General features: G+C 35.9%; 1 protein-coding gene across 5 annotated transcripts in view; it reads left to right on the top strand.

Annotated features, from left to right (window-relative positions):
- Positions 1-1077: 1077 nt before the first annotated feature.
- LOC149552352 (uncharacterized) overlaps positions 1078-15149 on the top strand; it is an 85174-nt gene continuing 71102 nt past the window's right edge. For 2 of the 5 annotated variants that reach the window (XM_089787895.1, XM_089787896.1), the window contains exon 1: positions 1079-1798. In XM_089787895.1, coding sequence (XP_089644021.1) covers positions 1426-1798 — 373 coding nt within the window. In that variant the 5' untranslated portion in view covers positions 1079-1425. Of the gene's footprint in view, positions 1799-1867; positions 2357-3112; positions 3314-15149 lie in introns of those variants that run through there. The other 3 variants (XM_089787894.1, XM_089787891.1, XM_089787893.1) reach the window with 3 other exon arrangements.

Here is a 15149-nt window from a genome sequence, read left to right as displayed (position 1 = left end):
GCCTTTAATCACTTTTAACACCTTCTAGCTTAATTTGATTTGTAACTCCTCACTACTAAAAATAACTCATATTCTATATAATAAGACTTTTGAGCCTAGCACCCTATTGAGCCCAACTTTTTAAAATTAAAGAGCTTGGAGTGCTTTATAACATATTTGTTATGAATTAAGGATTGACCATTTCTTAGTACCCAAAAGTTTGTTTAAAGGTCTAAAATTCAATTTGATTTTTTTATAAGATTTTAAAACCTTAAAACTTTATTGTTTCAATATTTGCAAATGATATTTGATTAGTAATGTTATCATACCTTTTGTTTAACAATTGTGAAACTCTAGGTAAATTTCCATGTCCATACATGATCAAATTAAAACTTTTTAGAAATACGAACTTTGGTAGCTTTGGTTTCTCTTAAAAATTTATTCACCAAATTAAGAAATAAAAAATAAACACTTTTTATTGGGTGATGGAAGATTTCTCTTGCACTCTAGATTAGCTTGCATGACCTTTTTTATCAAATACAAGAAAATAAGACATTGAAAGCACTTACCTGAAATGTAAGTGACAATTAAAAGATTGTCTTCTATGTAATAAATTCTCATTCTATCACATTCTATCATGTGTGTGACTATCTATACAATTATATATTTATAAACCTAAATGACAAATGTATCCAATCCATGTCCATCTATTTAATCTCTACTACTTTTAAGATTATTACATTTGAGTCCCTTTGATATTCTCAATCTTCCATAACTTTAAAACTTATTGTGATGCTTCATAATTGCCACACTCATGTGATGTTGAAACATACATAAGAATATCGAGTAAATTGGTAGATAAATAATCAAGGAAAATACTCTCAACTAGGCGAGATGAGCCCACTTGTAATGACAGCGAAATTAGCAGAATTGACATAATACTTTAAATGGAAAAAGATAAGTGGGCACATGATGACCATAATACTAATAATTCAAATGATTCCCAAGAATAATTCGGAACAGTCCAAAAAACAAAAGAATCTTTTTCCACAAATATAAAATTGATCAAGATCACGCTTTGATCTTGTATGGATTTTAGGTTATGAAAGGTGAGATGTGGAGGATCTTTTTCACAAATATGGGAGCGGTCAGGATCAATTTCGATCACATGAATCTGATCCGGGGGGAAAGAAAGGGGCGAGATTGAAGATTGATTGGGCAATTGACAATGGAGTGGATGAGAGGCGGCATCATTGACAGCTATGAAAACAGAGGGAGAGCAAAACATTAAAAAGCTCGCATACATCCAAGGGTTAAAATGTGTGGGGGCAGCTGCCAATGGCAGTGAATGATTTCGTTTCAAAGATGGTAATTGGCCACAAGTGGAGAGCACAGTGCATGTGGCCCTTTTGTATTATTGGTGTACCATAATGAGTGAGGACGGCAATGGGCCATTGCAGAGAAGTCAAGAATGGAACATGGGTGGAATCAAATCAGATTGTGGGAATGCGAAGAGTGAATGCGTATTGGACACGAGGGCATATTCTGGTTGCCCCATCTCTTTCTACCCACTTCCCTCCCTCCTTATCCCCCTTCCCATTGCCGCTCTTTCACCCATTTCTTCTTCTTCTTTCTCCTTTCTCCTTTCTCCTTCATGGCGCTGCGAAATACATAGCCTGGAACGAAGCACGCTGCCTTTCTGTTTTTGGGGGAAGAGGGCATGTTTCGTTTCAGTCTTATGCATCTTCATTCGTCAACCACTTTCACGCCCATGGATCCTCCCTCGTACTTTCAACACATGAAGGTTTCCTTATGCAAGGTATGTATTTTGTGTAAATATAGCACCACTTTTGAGTCCTCTTCTCACTATATGTTTTGCTCATTGTAGTTCTAGATGAAACATTCATTTCGATCTTCTACAAATTGATCTCCTTCGACCTTCTTCCCTCTTTCAGCGATGGGAGTTGGTCAATATTATCGCTTTTAGATTTTAGCCTCTTCAATGTTTTTTTAGGGTTTGATCTATAGCTTCTTAATCTGAATCTGGCTTCTTTTGCCTTGCTTCTTGAGCTCTTTGATGTCCTAAACTGAAGCATTCGTAATGTGGAACTGATTTATCATATCAAGGATGTATCAGCAAAACTTATCACACACAAATTTGTCCAGTGGGGAAATGTTATTTTAACTTGGTGAAGTGTAAATTTCCGTTGTTTTTGGGTTTATATGATATTATGAAGTGATGAAAGATGGGTTAGAGTAGAACTGTTTGGTTTACAAACAGCTTACTTCATAATATGGGACAGATTGATAATATGGTGTAAGGAGGATTCTTTTGTATGGATCTTGTTTTGTATACAACTTAGTTCAATTTTCCATTGTTTTGGGGTGTACCTATATGATATTAGGTAGGAAGATAGGTCGAAGTATAGCTGTTGCATAACAGTTCTTTCGAAATATATGGTAGAATAAATAGTAACTGTGTATCTTGATCTTTGTGAATGAATAGTAATGAGCTGTGTAAGAGGTTCCAAAATTAGATTATTAGGGGATCTAAGATCAAGCAAAAGCCGTCTTTTTTCTCATAGAGAAGGAGATGTTTCTGTTTTCTGATTGTTCTTAGTAATATAGAACATTCAGCAAATCTGTTTTCACACAACTTATGTCAGTGGCTAAATGTAAATTTGCACTACTTTTGGGTGTATCTGATGTTATAGTTATGAAGACAGGAGTAGAGTTGCTGCATAAGCAACTTCTTGGAAATTGGAAATAAGCGTTTTGATTTCTGTGAATGAATGGTAGTGAACTGTGCAGGAGGCTCAAAACTAGATTATTAGGGGTATTAAGACTGGGTAAGGCATCTTTTCAATACAGACTGAAGCTTTTAACAATTTTCGTTCTACAATTTCAAAACATTTGTTTATTGGATTCCTTCTTGGAATAGTTAGGGCATGGGATTTCACAATGATAGAATTATTTGTCTGTAGAAGTTTCAAATGTAAGAGTTGTGGTGTATTTAATTGCCATTAAACAGCATTATATTTTGATAACCAAACGTACACTTGATTTTGGTCATTTGGAAATGGAAAATCTACAATTTTACTTTGTATTAAGATGTACTTCCAATTGAAAATAGGTAAGACCAGTGTAGCAAATAAAGCAGACTAGAAAGACATGAAACTTGTTGCTATTGGAGCACCTGATATAGACATTTTGGCGATGAGGGAAGGGATTCTACGGAGGAGGATCTCATAGTGTTTGCCAACCAAAGTAAACCCAATTTGAGTAAAAGAAAGATTTATAAAAAAAAATTTAATGTTCATTTGGTTTCGGTTTAGCCGTGCAATTTGAACCTAGTTGTTCTTATGTTGCTTCTTGATTTATGTGTCCACTTTTCACTAGGGCATCTATAGTTTGAAAACAAATTGATCATATCATTTGGTGCCTGAAGTTTAGTTTACACAACTTAGTTCAATGGTTAAATGCAAATTTTTACTGTTTTTGGGTAAATATGTTTTTTTATAGTCAGCTAAAGATTGGTTGAAATAGAGTTATTTATTGAAGGGAAATAAGATCATTCTAAAAAGTCTTTTGAGATTTTGAGATCAATATATCAATCTAATATATAATAATTTCTTCAATAGCTTCCAACAAACTAATACTAGAACACATTATTACACTCTAAAAGCAAAAACAAACATAGTTTGACTCTCACAATTAAAACCTTATAAGAAAGTGATTGCAAATTATAGATTTATGAAAATCTCAACATTGCAACATATAGATTTAACAATTTAGAATCACAAAACTAGAAGAATAAGAGAAAAGAGAAAAACATAGATACATGCATTCATACATATGTACATACACATATATGTATGTATGTATTTGCATATATGTATATGTACATACATACATACATACATGTATATACATGTATCTATATATATGCATACATATACATATACACATGCATGTATGGATGTGTGTATGTATATGTATATTTGTATTTTTCTTGTTTGTCTTATATATATTGAAGACCCTTCCAAGTATGTGTGTGTGTGTACATTGAAGACCCTTTCGAGTATATGTGTGTGTAGGTAAAACTCTTTTAAGTGAAAACCCTACACACCAAAACATAAAGTCAATGAATTATTTAGAAATAAAATATTTGTCTGTCTTATATATATATTGAAGACCCTTTCAAGTATGTGTGTGTGCGTGTGTACATCAAAGACCCTTTCGAGTATATGTGTGTGTGTAGGTAAAACTCTTTTAAGTGAAAACCCTACACACCAAAACCCTTTCAATTTTTACTTCAAATTGGAAATAAATGATAAGACCTTACCAAAAAGTAGCATCTTCCAAGTGGGTGCCAACTTCCTAGAAAATCAAATATATAACATCTCATCACTTCCTAGAGGTCTTAGAAAGTGAATGACAACTTAGGAAGCTAATAACTTAGGATAAATTAATTAATTAAATAATTCAACATTTTAGGACTTTAACGTTGAGACACCTTAATGCCGACATTCTCCCACTTGTCAAAAGCATGTCAAGGATCTATAACATCAACTTCTTTCGACCTAAAATGAAAAAACCATATCATCAAAACCATCTACGAAACCACACAAATCTCAAACATGCTCTCGTGCTCCATCCAAACACTAGTCCAAGCAACACAAGAATAGGATCTCAATAATAAAAATGTCTATAGAATACTACATAACTCCATGGTTCTCATGAGCTATACATAAGCATCAATGACATCAACTTCAAATCCCAATATATAAAGTAATCCTTCATAACAAGCTAAAAGACTAGTTAGAACAACAACTAAATTGAATGCACCCATCCAAATGATAAATTGGTGTCACTAAAAAATAGCATCAAAACAAAAAATGATAATCTGTCCAATCACCCATAAATTGAAGGTAGATAACATAAAAAAACTCATGTCATCGACATAACCAACCCATGAATTGCAACCTCAAGCTCCTTGTGCAAACCATCTAGTGAAGACTAAATGCATACTTGAACTCTTGCTTCATAAGAATTGTTGAATATAAATTATCAAATGCATATTTAGTCTACCAATCACAACACAAAAAGTATAACCACGTAGTATGAATAACCATCCACAAAGGCATGCAAATTTTGTTGGACTTGCAAATCTCATTGGCATGATGATTGTAGAATGGTGATGCTAATAATTACCATACTAATGTGTTGTCATTGATTGATAGCCAATGAACAAAGGAAGATAAGGACATGCAGTCTAAATAACTACATGTAGACTCCTACACTGCGCATAATAAGAAAGAGCTAAGGTCAAGTTATTACAGGAAAACATGTAAAGTGACTAATCATAGACAATAGACAAAGTACGACGAGTCACCAATGATGTGACATAGTAAATGAATGTGTACACTATAGCTTGATGTAACAGAACAAAGAGTTTTTGAACATACATAGAGAGTGAAGGACTAAGGCTACACATAGGTCTATAGGGTGACTAGAAAGCCTACCAATCTAAACCCTCATAGAAGATGTCACGGGTATTATGAGAGTAGCTCAAGTATGCGATTCAAAATCTAAATGCATCTACTTTGAGAAGGATTTCTTTTTGGGTTTTGGTGCCCAACAATGGGTGATTGCATATATTGTGTAAATCTTCATTTTGGAAGTTGTTGAAGTTTTGAGAAAAAGACAGAGTGAAGAAGAATATAGATGCACATCAGAGAGCCGAAGTGGGACACACTGGTGGCTGTAGACAAAGTTAAGCAGAAATAGAGAAAGGTGATACAACGTTGATCATAGAGGAAGTGAAGACAGAGAGTGAAGAATAAGGAATCTTCAAGGTATACTCAAAATATTTATAAGTCAAGGTGTGTCATTTATTTAGATCTACCATTTGATTTCTTTCTTACCATTGCAACCATTGTGTAAGCTCTTGACCAGGCATGCTTCTGTAGAAAGCATATTGTAAATCCTTTGTCTAGGTACCTCCTAGAAGGAGTGTTGTAAATCCTTTAACAAGGTAGCTTTAAAAGGATAGTTTATGTAATCCTAACAAGTTATTACCATTCATAACTAGATGGTTACTAGAAAGAACAATTGTAGCCTCTATCCAGGCAACCTTTATCTGCAGTAGAAGGGTAGTGGGTATGTTACTCCCACCATGGTTTGCATCCTCCCATCAAGGGTTCCACATAGAAAAATTCATGTGTCATTGATGTATGATTTTTTTTGTGAGTTTGTATTCTTTTATCTTACAACCTTTTTCATTGTATTATTGTTAAAGCAACTGGTATTTAGTCTTCTTGTTGTGATAGCTCAGTTGACCAGTTGGAAAGTTTGTACTAATTCACCCCCCCTCTCAGTACTAGTTTGGGATAATAATTGGTATCAAAGCGCGGACTCTAGTAGTAACAAGATTAACAACTTGAGGGAAGATCTAATGGAATCCTTCAAACTTTAGAAGCATCTTGAAGGTGATCTCTCCACCATTAAAGATTTGAAAGACAAGTTAAGGGTTTCCTTAATGAAGAGAAAGAAACTCAGCGAGAGTCATGAATTCAATGAACAATTAGAAGAAAACAATAGTTCAAATGAGGTTGAAGAAGCCATCAGAGGTGTCATGACTGACAATGAGAAGCTAAAAAAACCATTGTTTAGATGAAGAACGAGCAAGAGGATACAGTAGAAAAAATAAGAAAATTGCAAAAAGAGAAAGATAATGCCATTCTAGCCAAATGTGAAGCAAAAGAAGCACTAAGATTAGTCCTAGAGGCTAAGAAAACAATTAAGGAAACAACAAGAAGTAGAGATGCACAAAGAGTTCAAGTAGAAGAGGATGATAACCATCCTAACATGGAGTAGTTCACACAACTGACTAAATAGGTACTCAAGCTAATTGAGGAGATGGAGAGTACAAATGAGAGAAATGAAAAACAAGAAGGTTCAATGAGAGCTTAGAAAAAATAGATGAATAACTACAAGCTCAAAGAAGGGACAAAAACGCTACCAATCTTGGATATAAAGACAACAACAAGACTGAGGAAGGTGAGTCTTATGGAGGTAAAGATCTGAACTTCAAGAAGCATGAAAGGGTATCACCTAAAGGTATGAAACCTAAGAAGCCCACCTCTTATTGTTGTGGTAAAGTAGGGCATACTTCAAATGTATGTTGGCACAAACAGGTTTCCCCTAGTATCCAATGTAATTTTAATGGGTATTGTCACAAATACCACCAGTATGGCCATACTGCACAAGAATATCAATATCACTTCAACGAGAAAAGAATTGATGGATATTGTTACTTCTATAGGATCTATCCTCCTAGGTCTTATCTTCCCTTCATCTATCCACTTATAAACTTCTCTCTATACTAAAATGGCTAGATCTCAAAATTTGTGCTTGATTTCTAGGATCTGAAACCTGTTTTGGGATCTTGGTGTACACTCGATTTGTGTAACACTCTAAAACTTTCTATCCAAGTGATTCCATGAGTTTAGAATGCTTGGATGCCAGGTTAGAGCTCCATATCCACAGAGTGCAAGAGAGTATGATTCAAATATGAAGGCTCTCAACTGAGTCTTAGAGATACTCTTCTTGCTAGTAAACCATGCAATGAGAGGTTCTTTGAGACAAGAGCGAGAATGCAAGTGTCTACAATGAGAACACTCAAAATGAAATGCGAATATGAAGTAAGCTAATATGAAATGCAAAGTGCAGCTATGTTAACAAGATGAGAGTATTACCATATCCAAGCTAATCATGCTATGTGAGCTAGACTATTGCAAAAGAACTAAACTACCATGCAAGATGCTTCTAAACTAATATGCAATGGTGATGATAGAATGAGACAAGGAATTAGCTAGAGAATAAACCTTAAATGCAAGCTAATATGCAAAGTGGTTTACTAGCAAGAAACACATAACATTTAGTCTCTTATTTCATCATTGAGTGTTTATTAAGGACATCATGAGATCATACAACCATCACTAGTGTAACTATGATGATATGAATATGATCTATATCAAATAGGAATGTGGAAATCCAATTTAAGCATCAAAGACATGTATGTCAAGATGGCTATGCAACTAGATTCCTTAGGTTTGATATAGTAAGATTAAACCTATATCAAGCCACAAGTGCCATGATAACCCTCGAGTTTGGTCTTGCAAAAATAGTCAAGGATAATACAGTTGTAAGTCAAAGTGTCAAATAGGACAAGCATGAATGTTGTAAACACTATAGACGAACAAAGTATAACCACAAGCAAAAAGCAAGAAAAAATGCCCCATGCACCTAGTCTTCTAGTCCATGACATCCTCGAAAGACTATTAGGGAGGGAACACATAGCAAATAAATCATCATAGACAACACACCAAGTAGATAAAGTTCATCATAGCTCAGTTATTTAAATGTTTAATTGTGTGTGTTTGTGTGTGTAAGTTGTTTGGCCACCTCTTCAAGACTTGATTATGAGAGTGAGAAATATCACGACATCAGAGATTGTAGGTAAACTATCTAAAAAATGTTGAGAAAAAATTGATGTCAAGTTGGGGGGTAGTGTTGAGAAAAAATATTTTGTGAGTTTCCAAAGAAACCCTAATGCACAAGGAAACCTCAATAGTCTAAGCAGTTATGTCCTCGCGACAAGGACGAGAAACAATTTCAAGTTAGGCAATGTGTTGTGAAGTGGGTGAGTGAGGCCAATAGACATAGGTGCAAGGGTCTCAAGTAACACTTATTTCTAGGTTTTCAAAAATTTCTAGGTAACACTTGACAGATTTTTTTAGGACTTTTTTCAAAAAATTTGGCATTTTTGATTTTTTTTTTTTTGGCGATACATCAAAGTGCCTATTGCTAGGTTTTCACTAAGAAGATCATTTTTTCAAGACATTTTCTGATTTTTAGGATTTTCTCAAGATCAATAAATATGTACAAGATAGCTGAGTCGCGAGCTTTTAAGCATAGAACTTCTTCAAATGTAGGACATTGATAGGCTCTGCAAGTTCTTCCACTTCAGGAGTAGACAGTTGATAAGAACTAGACTCAAATACTATTGTGATAATGTACAAACCTAACCAATTAGGTTCAAACTTTCCCTTCTGCTCTCTATGTTGTTGATTTTTTGGATTCTCTCTAAGCACAAGTTCACCTACTTGAAACTCACGAGGGTGAAGTTTCTTGTTATACTGAGTAGAAATATGCTTCTGAAAAAGCCCTCATGTGATCAAAAGCAATCTTGTGGCATTCATCAAGAGTCTCTAGTTCTTGTACTCGCATAGCTCTATGGTCTTTATCGGTTATCAACCCATATAAGGAGACTCACAAAAAGGGGATCTCAACTTCTAATGGGAGAATGGCCTTATAGACATCGACTAGAGAAAAGGGTGTAGCCTCTGTAGGAGTATGAATGGTAGTTCTATAGGCCCAAAGTGCTAGATTTATCTATAAGTGTCAATCTTTCCTAGACTTGTGAACTGTTCAGTGTAAGATTTTTAGCAATTTTTGTTGGAGGCCTCAGCTTGGCCATTCCCTTGAGGGTAGTAGATAGAGGACCAATGTTGTTTGATTCAAAATTTCTTGTATAGTTGTTTGAGGTCCTTGTTCTTGAATTGTCCTCCATTATTAGTAACAATGGAGGAATGAATACCATAACGAAAAATGATGTGCTTCAGTATAAACATTGCAACATGTTTGCTTATAGTAGTAGATAGTGGCATAGCTTCAACCCATTTGGTAAAATACTCAGTTGATATGATGATGAAATTGTGACTACTAGATGAACTTGGATGAATTTTGCCTACCATATCAAAGGCCCATTGTTGAAATGGCCAATATGTCACAGAGGGAATCAACTCATGTCTAGGAGCATGAATTAAGTTTCCATGAAGTTGACATTTCTGACAGTTTAGCATAATGGACAACTTCAGCTTGCATGGTTGGCTAGTAATACCCCACCCTAAGCAATTTTCAAGCAAGTGCAAGGCCATTAGAATGTACCCCACAAATGTTGTCATGGACTTCAACGAGTGTCATTTTGGACTCTTCTAGCTCTAAACATCTAAGCAACGTTCGGTCTAGACTCTTCCTATACAAGTCACCATAGACCAAAGCGTAATGTGAAGCATTACAGAGGATTTGGCATTTTTGGTTACACGTGAGGGTTTTAGGAATAACCTAATCATGCAGGTAAGAGAAGATAGCCACATAGCAGGAGGAATCATGAACCACAACAATGTAGATCACCTGGTTACCTGAAGAATCATAGGCAAGATGACATAGTCCTTCCACCAAGAACTCAAATCACAATTCATGTTCTTGTAGTTGGAGGATAGATGCTAGAGTGGCCATAGCATCAACAACCTTGTTTTCTACTCTAGGAATGTGCTAGAATGTCACAAAAGTGAAATAGTTCCTTAGAGCATCTATCAACTTCTTGTAGGATATCAACTTTTCATCCTTTGTTTGATATTCATTTTTTACTTGGTTTATAACAAGTTGAGAATCTCCATAGATGTGCAATTTAGTGATTCTCCATTCAAGAACCATTTTGATCCCATCTGTTAATGCCTCATATTCTACAATGTTGTTTATGCAAGGGAATAAGAGTTTGTAAAATTTGGGGATTGTATAACCTTGAGGGGAAATAAATAAGACACTTGCTCTAGCCCCATTCTATGTATGAGAACCGTCAAAGAACATTTTCCAAGTTCTCTTCATAATGTACATAATTGAGGCATCTGGAAACTCAATTTACATGGGTGTTGTATCCTCTAGTAGAAAATTAGCTAATTGGTCAGCTATGGCCTATCCCTTGATGGATTTACGTTCGACATACTGAATGTCAAATTCAGAAAGAATCATCATCCATTTAGCCAAACAACCAGTAAGCGCAACTTTTCTCAAAAAATATTTCAGAGGATCAATTTTGGCAATTTCGTGAACTGCATGTGCCAACATGTAATGTCAGAGTTTTTGAGAAGCAAATACCACTGCCAGGCAGGCTTTCTCAATACTCGTGTAGTTCATTTCATAAGCTAACAAAGTATGACTAATGTAATATATAGCCTATTCTTTACTAGTCTCACCACTTTGTGCTAATAATACTCCTAGAGAAGAAGTTGTAATTGAGATGTACAAAATCAAAGGTCTTCCCAGAATGGGTGGCATAAAAAATGGAGGTTTAGCCAAGTGCCCTTTGATTTGGTCTAGACTTTGTTGACAAACTTCATTCCAAATACGAGTAGAGCCTTTATGCAAATTCTTGTTAAAATATTGAGCTTTATCAACCAACTGAGAAATGAATCTTCTAATGGATTGGAGACGTCCTTGCAGACTTCTAAGTTGATTGATATTTCTCAAAGGAGGCATTTCCATGATAGCTTGGACCTTTTTAGGATCAAGCTCAATACCTTTTGTTGATATATTGTAGCCTAGCAATTTTCTAGAAGTGACACCAAAGGCACACTTTTTTGGGTTCAGCCTAAGTTGAAATTGTTCCATACGATCCAATATCAGACTAAGGTCTTCAAGATGGGTGTCTCGTTTTCTAGATTTAGCTAGTGTGTCATCAACATAGTCTTCCATATTTTTATGCATCATGTCATAGAAGATGGTGGTCATTGATCTTTGATAGGTAGCACTAGCATTTTTGAGCCCAAAGGGCATGACATTCCATCAGAAAGTACCCCAAGCACGTGTAAAAGTTGTCTTCTCTTGATCAGCTAGAGCAATCTTAATTTGGTTATACCCAAAAAAGTCATCGATGAGGGAGTACATTTCATAAATCGCCATCATGTCCACTATCATCTCTATGTTTGGTAGTGGAAATTCATCCTTGGGGTATGCTTTGTTTAGATCTTTGAAATCAGTACAAGCTCGAATGGATTTATCATGTTTAGACAGAGGTACAATTTTGGAAATCCACTTCGTATAGTCAATAGCTCTGATAAAGTTTGCACTTATGATTTTTTCCAACTCTTCTTTGACCAAGAGGGCTACATGTGGATGTATCTTTCTTAGTTTTTGTTTAATAGGTTTTACACTAGGAGAGATAGATAAATGATGCATGAGAAGATTTGTGTCAAGCCCTAGCATATCTAAGTATGTCCATGCAAAATTGATCTTCTTGTCTTGAAAGAATTTGGCAAAATTCTCCTTTTCTTTAGTTGATAGTGATTGAGACACGTGAATAATTTTAGAGATTCCTCTGTCCCTAAGTTGATAGATTGTGTAGGTTCGATGAGAATCAAAGATCTTTCCTAAAAATAGCATGGCAGAATACCAAGTACCTCATCCGCAAGTGCCTCGAGGAGGTTTCCACCATTAGATACGTCTTTTTTTGAAAACTTTTTTAAGGTTCAGATACTACCACAAAGTGGTTTTCCCATATGATCACTTATTTTTTCTTTTAATTTTATGAATGAGGTACTTGATATCTGATTCTATCATGTTAACTGTGGGTTCATTGGTGGAAGAAGTGATGGGTTCAATGGAATTTAGGTAACAAGCAATCTCATAGTTATTTTGAGAAGACAATAATTCAGGTCTTTGATTTTGAACCGACCAATCTATGAGATCAGGATGAATCAATGAGAGTGATGTGGAAGCTTCAAGGTTGTTAATGCGAAAAGAGTCATCTCTGGTGACATGTGAAGTCCAGCCTATAGTGAACATTGCAAAGGAGTCTAGATCAGGAATAGACCTAGAGGGACCAGTGTGATCCACTAAAGCATTTTGCAAGTCAAACTCATCTGACCCTATACTAGACTCTTTGACTACATTTGGTTGGGTTGCATAGGTGTGAATCACATCCACCCCTAGTTCACAAGATACATTTAACAGGCTTTCCCATTCGTACTTGTGAGAGTTTGTACTCTAATCTCTAGCAATTGAATGAGCAATGTTTTGTCTAATTCGTCCTCTATTTATGTCTTCATGGCCAGATTCATCTTGTTCCTGCTATTGAGAAGTGGAAGCTTCAACATCATTATTGGTAGTTAGTGTTTCTTCTCCCCAAAGGAGAGAAGTGCGAGGCATAAAGTCCTCATCTTACGAAGTGGCAAAAACAAAGGGAGAATCATCATCCTCTAATTCACTACCCATGGGTGCTCTTCAATCAAATGTTGGTATTTCATCTTCTAGCCCAAAACCTAGGCCAATAGTATCTTGAGTGTCATGACCTTGAGTATGACTTAAAGGTTCAACTAGAGCCTTTTTGTTACCAGTTAAGGACCTGTGGCCCTAATAGCCCATATTTGTGAGAAATTTATATCCTTTTCCATAATGTTTAGGAGAGATGGGAGTAGTGACTATGACTTCCTCCTCATCTTCCTCTTCCCTATAGATCCAATCTTTGATTGCTTTTTCTTCTTTTTTTGCTTCTAGGGGAACTAAAGATTGTACAAAGTGCCAAAAAGAGTCATTGTAGAAGTAGAAGACTTCTTTTTGGTAGAAGGATTCTCATAAGACCGAGGGGAAATAGGTAAAGAAGCAATAGAGTCTATAATGTATTCGCCCATCTCAAGGCTCATCTTTTTCAATTTTTATTCACACTCTGTAAAGGATAGTGTCAGCTCATGAGAAGAGCGATTATGTGGAACCAATTTTTCTGCAATAGATAATGTATTGATAAACATCGAGTTGTCATCAGGGATATTTATCTCAGTACCATTGAAAGGGAATTTGATTCACTAATGGTACGTAGACAGTACTGCTTGCATGTCACAAATCCATGGTCATCCTAACAAAAAATTGTATGCAAGTGGTATGTTTAGGACTTGAAAAATGACATTCTTCTCAATTGGACCAACTCTAATTGGAAGCACAATTAGTTTTTTACAAGGTCTTTCGACCTCATCATAAAATTTTATAGTGATCTTGCACCTAGGGTTAATGGAAAATTCAGACATGCCTAACTATTGGACCACATTGAATGAAATGATGTTCAACCCTACACCATTGTCTATCAAGACTTGGTGAACGTGAGTACGAAAGATTTGAACTTCAACATGGAGAGCAAGGTTGTGGGGATGACTAAGAGCTCAGTCATCTTCTTCAAAAAAGGTGAGGTAGTGAGGTGAAGAGATATGGTTCACCATAGCTTGGAATCATTCTACATCAGTATCTATGGGAATGCTGGCAGAACAAAAAGCTTTTTCAAGCATATGCTTGTGCAAAGGGGATAATTCTATCAACTCAAAAATGGAAATTTGAGCCAGCGTACATTGCAGTTGGCTAACAAGGTAATATTTGGAGATCCTGGAGGTAGTTGGTTGTTTATAAGATGAAGCATTCTTAAGATCATGAGCAACTTTTAGGACAACTTTAGATTGCCCCCAAGTGACAACGTTAAGCAGTTCAGTCTGTGAAGAAGAAGATTTGGCCACTCAGAGTATCACCTTAGGTCTAGCATCATTATGGTGTTGGGGAGTATTTTGTATTTTTAGGACAACTTTGGGTCTTTCATTCTCAGGTTGGTTGTCATCATTAGAACTTGCCATGCATAGATACTCAATGGGCTCAAACATACCTATAATGTTGTTTGTGTCAGCATAGGCATAGCTGATCTTGGTGTCATGATTCTTCTTAAGAGCCTTGGAAGTGTTGTGGATCCATAACACATGCCCCATTCCCTCAAGGAATAGGGGACCCCCTACTTTTTTTTCGAGTCCCCGAACTCACAGTTCGAGGATTCGAAGAAATGTTAGAGAGTCAAAATTTAAAAATCGTAAAAATCAGATGGATGGAAAATTGGAAAATCAGAAAGAAACCAAAAAAAAGGAAAAATCGAAAAAGATATAAAAAAATTAAAAATTCAAAAATATAAAAATTGTAAAATTTTCAATTTTTTTTTTTATAAATATAATAATAATAAAAAATTTAATGCACCCAAGCACCACACATATGCACGGGGCGCACATCACCCATGGTGGTGCGTGGCGCACACCTGTGCACTTGCGCAGGGGCAGGCCGCGCACCTCATGGGTGGGCACGGCTATAAAGCCCCCCCCACATCTTCCCAACTTCACAAAAACTTTGAAGTGCCAGTGCACTAAGGTATCCTCTTTGTTCTGCGCCCATGCGCGCGCTCCACGCTTGTCTACTACGCTCTGCACTCACACCCGCATAGTGTGTTTGCACCATGTCGTGTGCTC

This window comes from Cupressus sempervirens, chromosome 6 (genome assembly GCF_028749045.1).
Source record: "Cupressus sempervirens isolate cs-2001-9-10 chromosome 6, ASM2874904v1, whole genome shotgun sequence".
NCBI lineage: Eukaryota > Viridiplantae > Streptophyta > Pinopsida > Cupressales > Cupressaceae > Cupressus > Cupressus sempervirens.
This window is presented reverse-complemented; position numbering and strand designations above follow the sequence as displayed.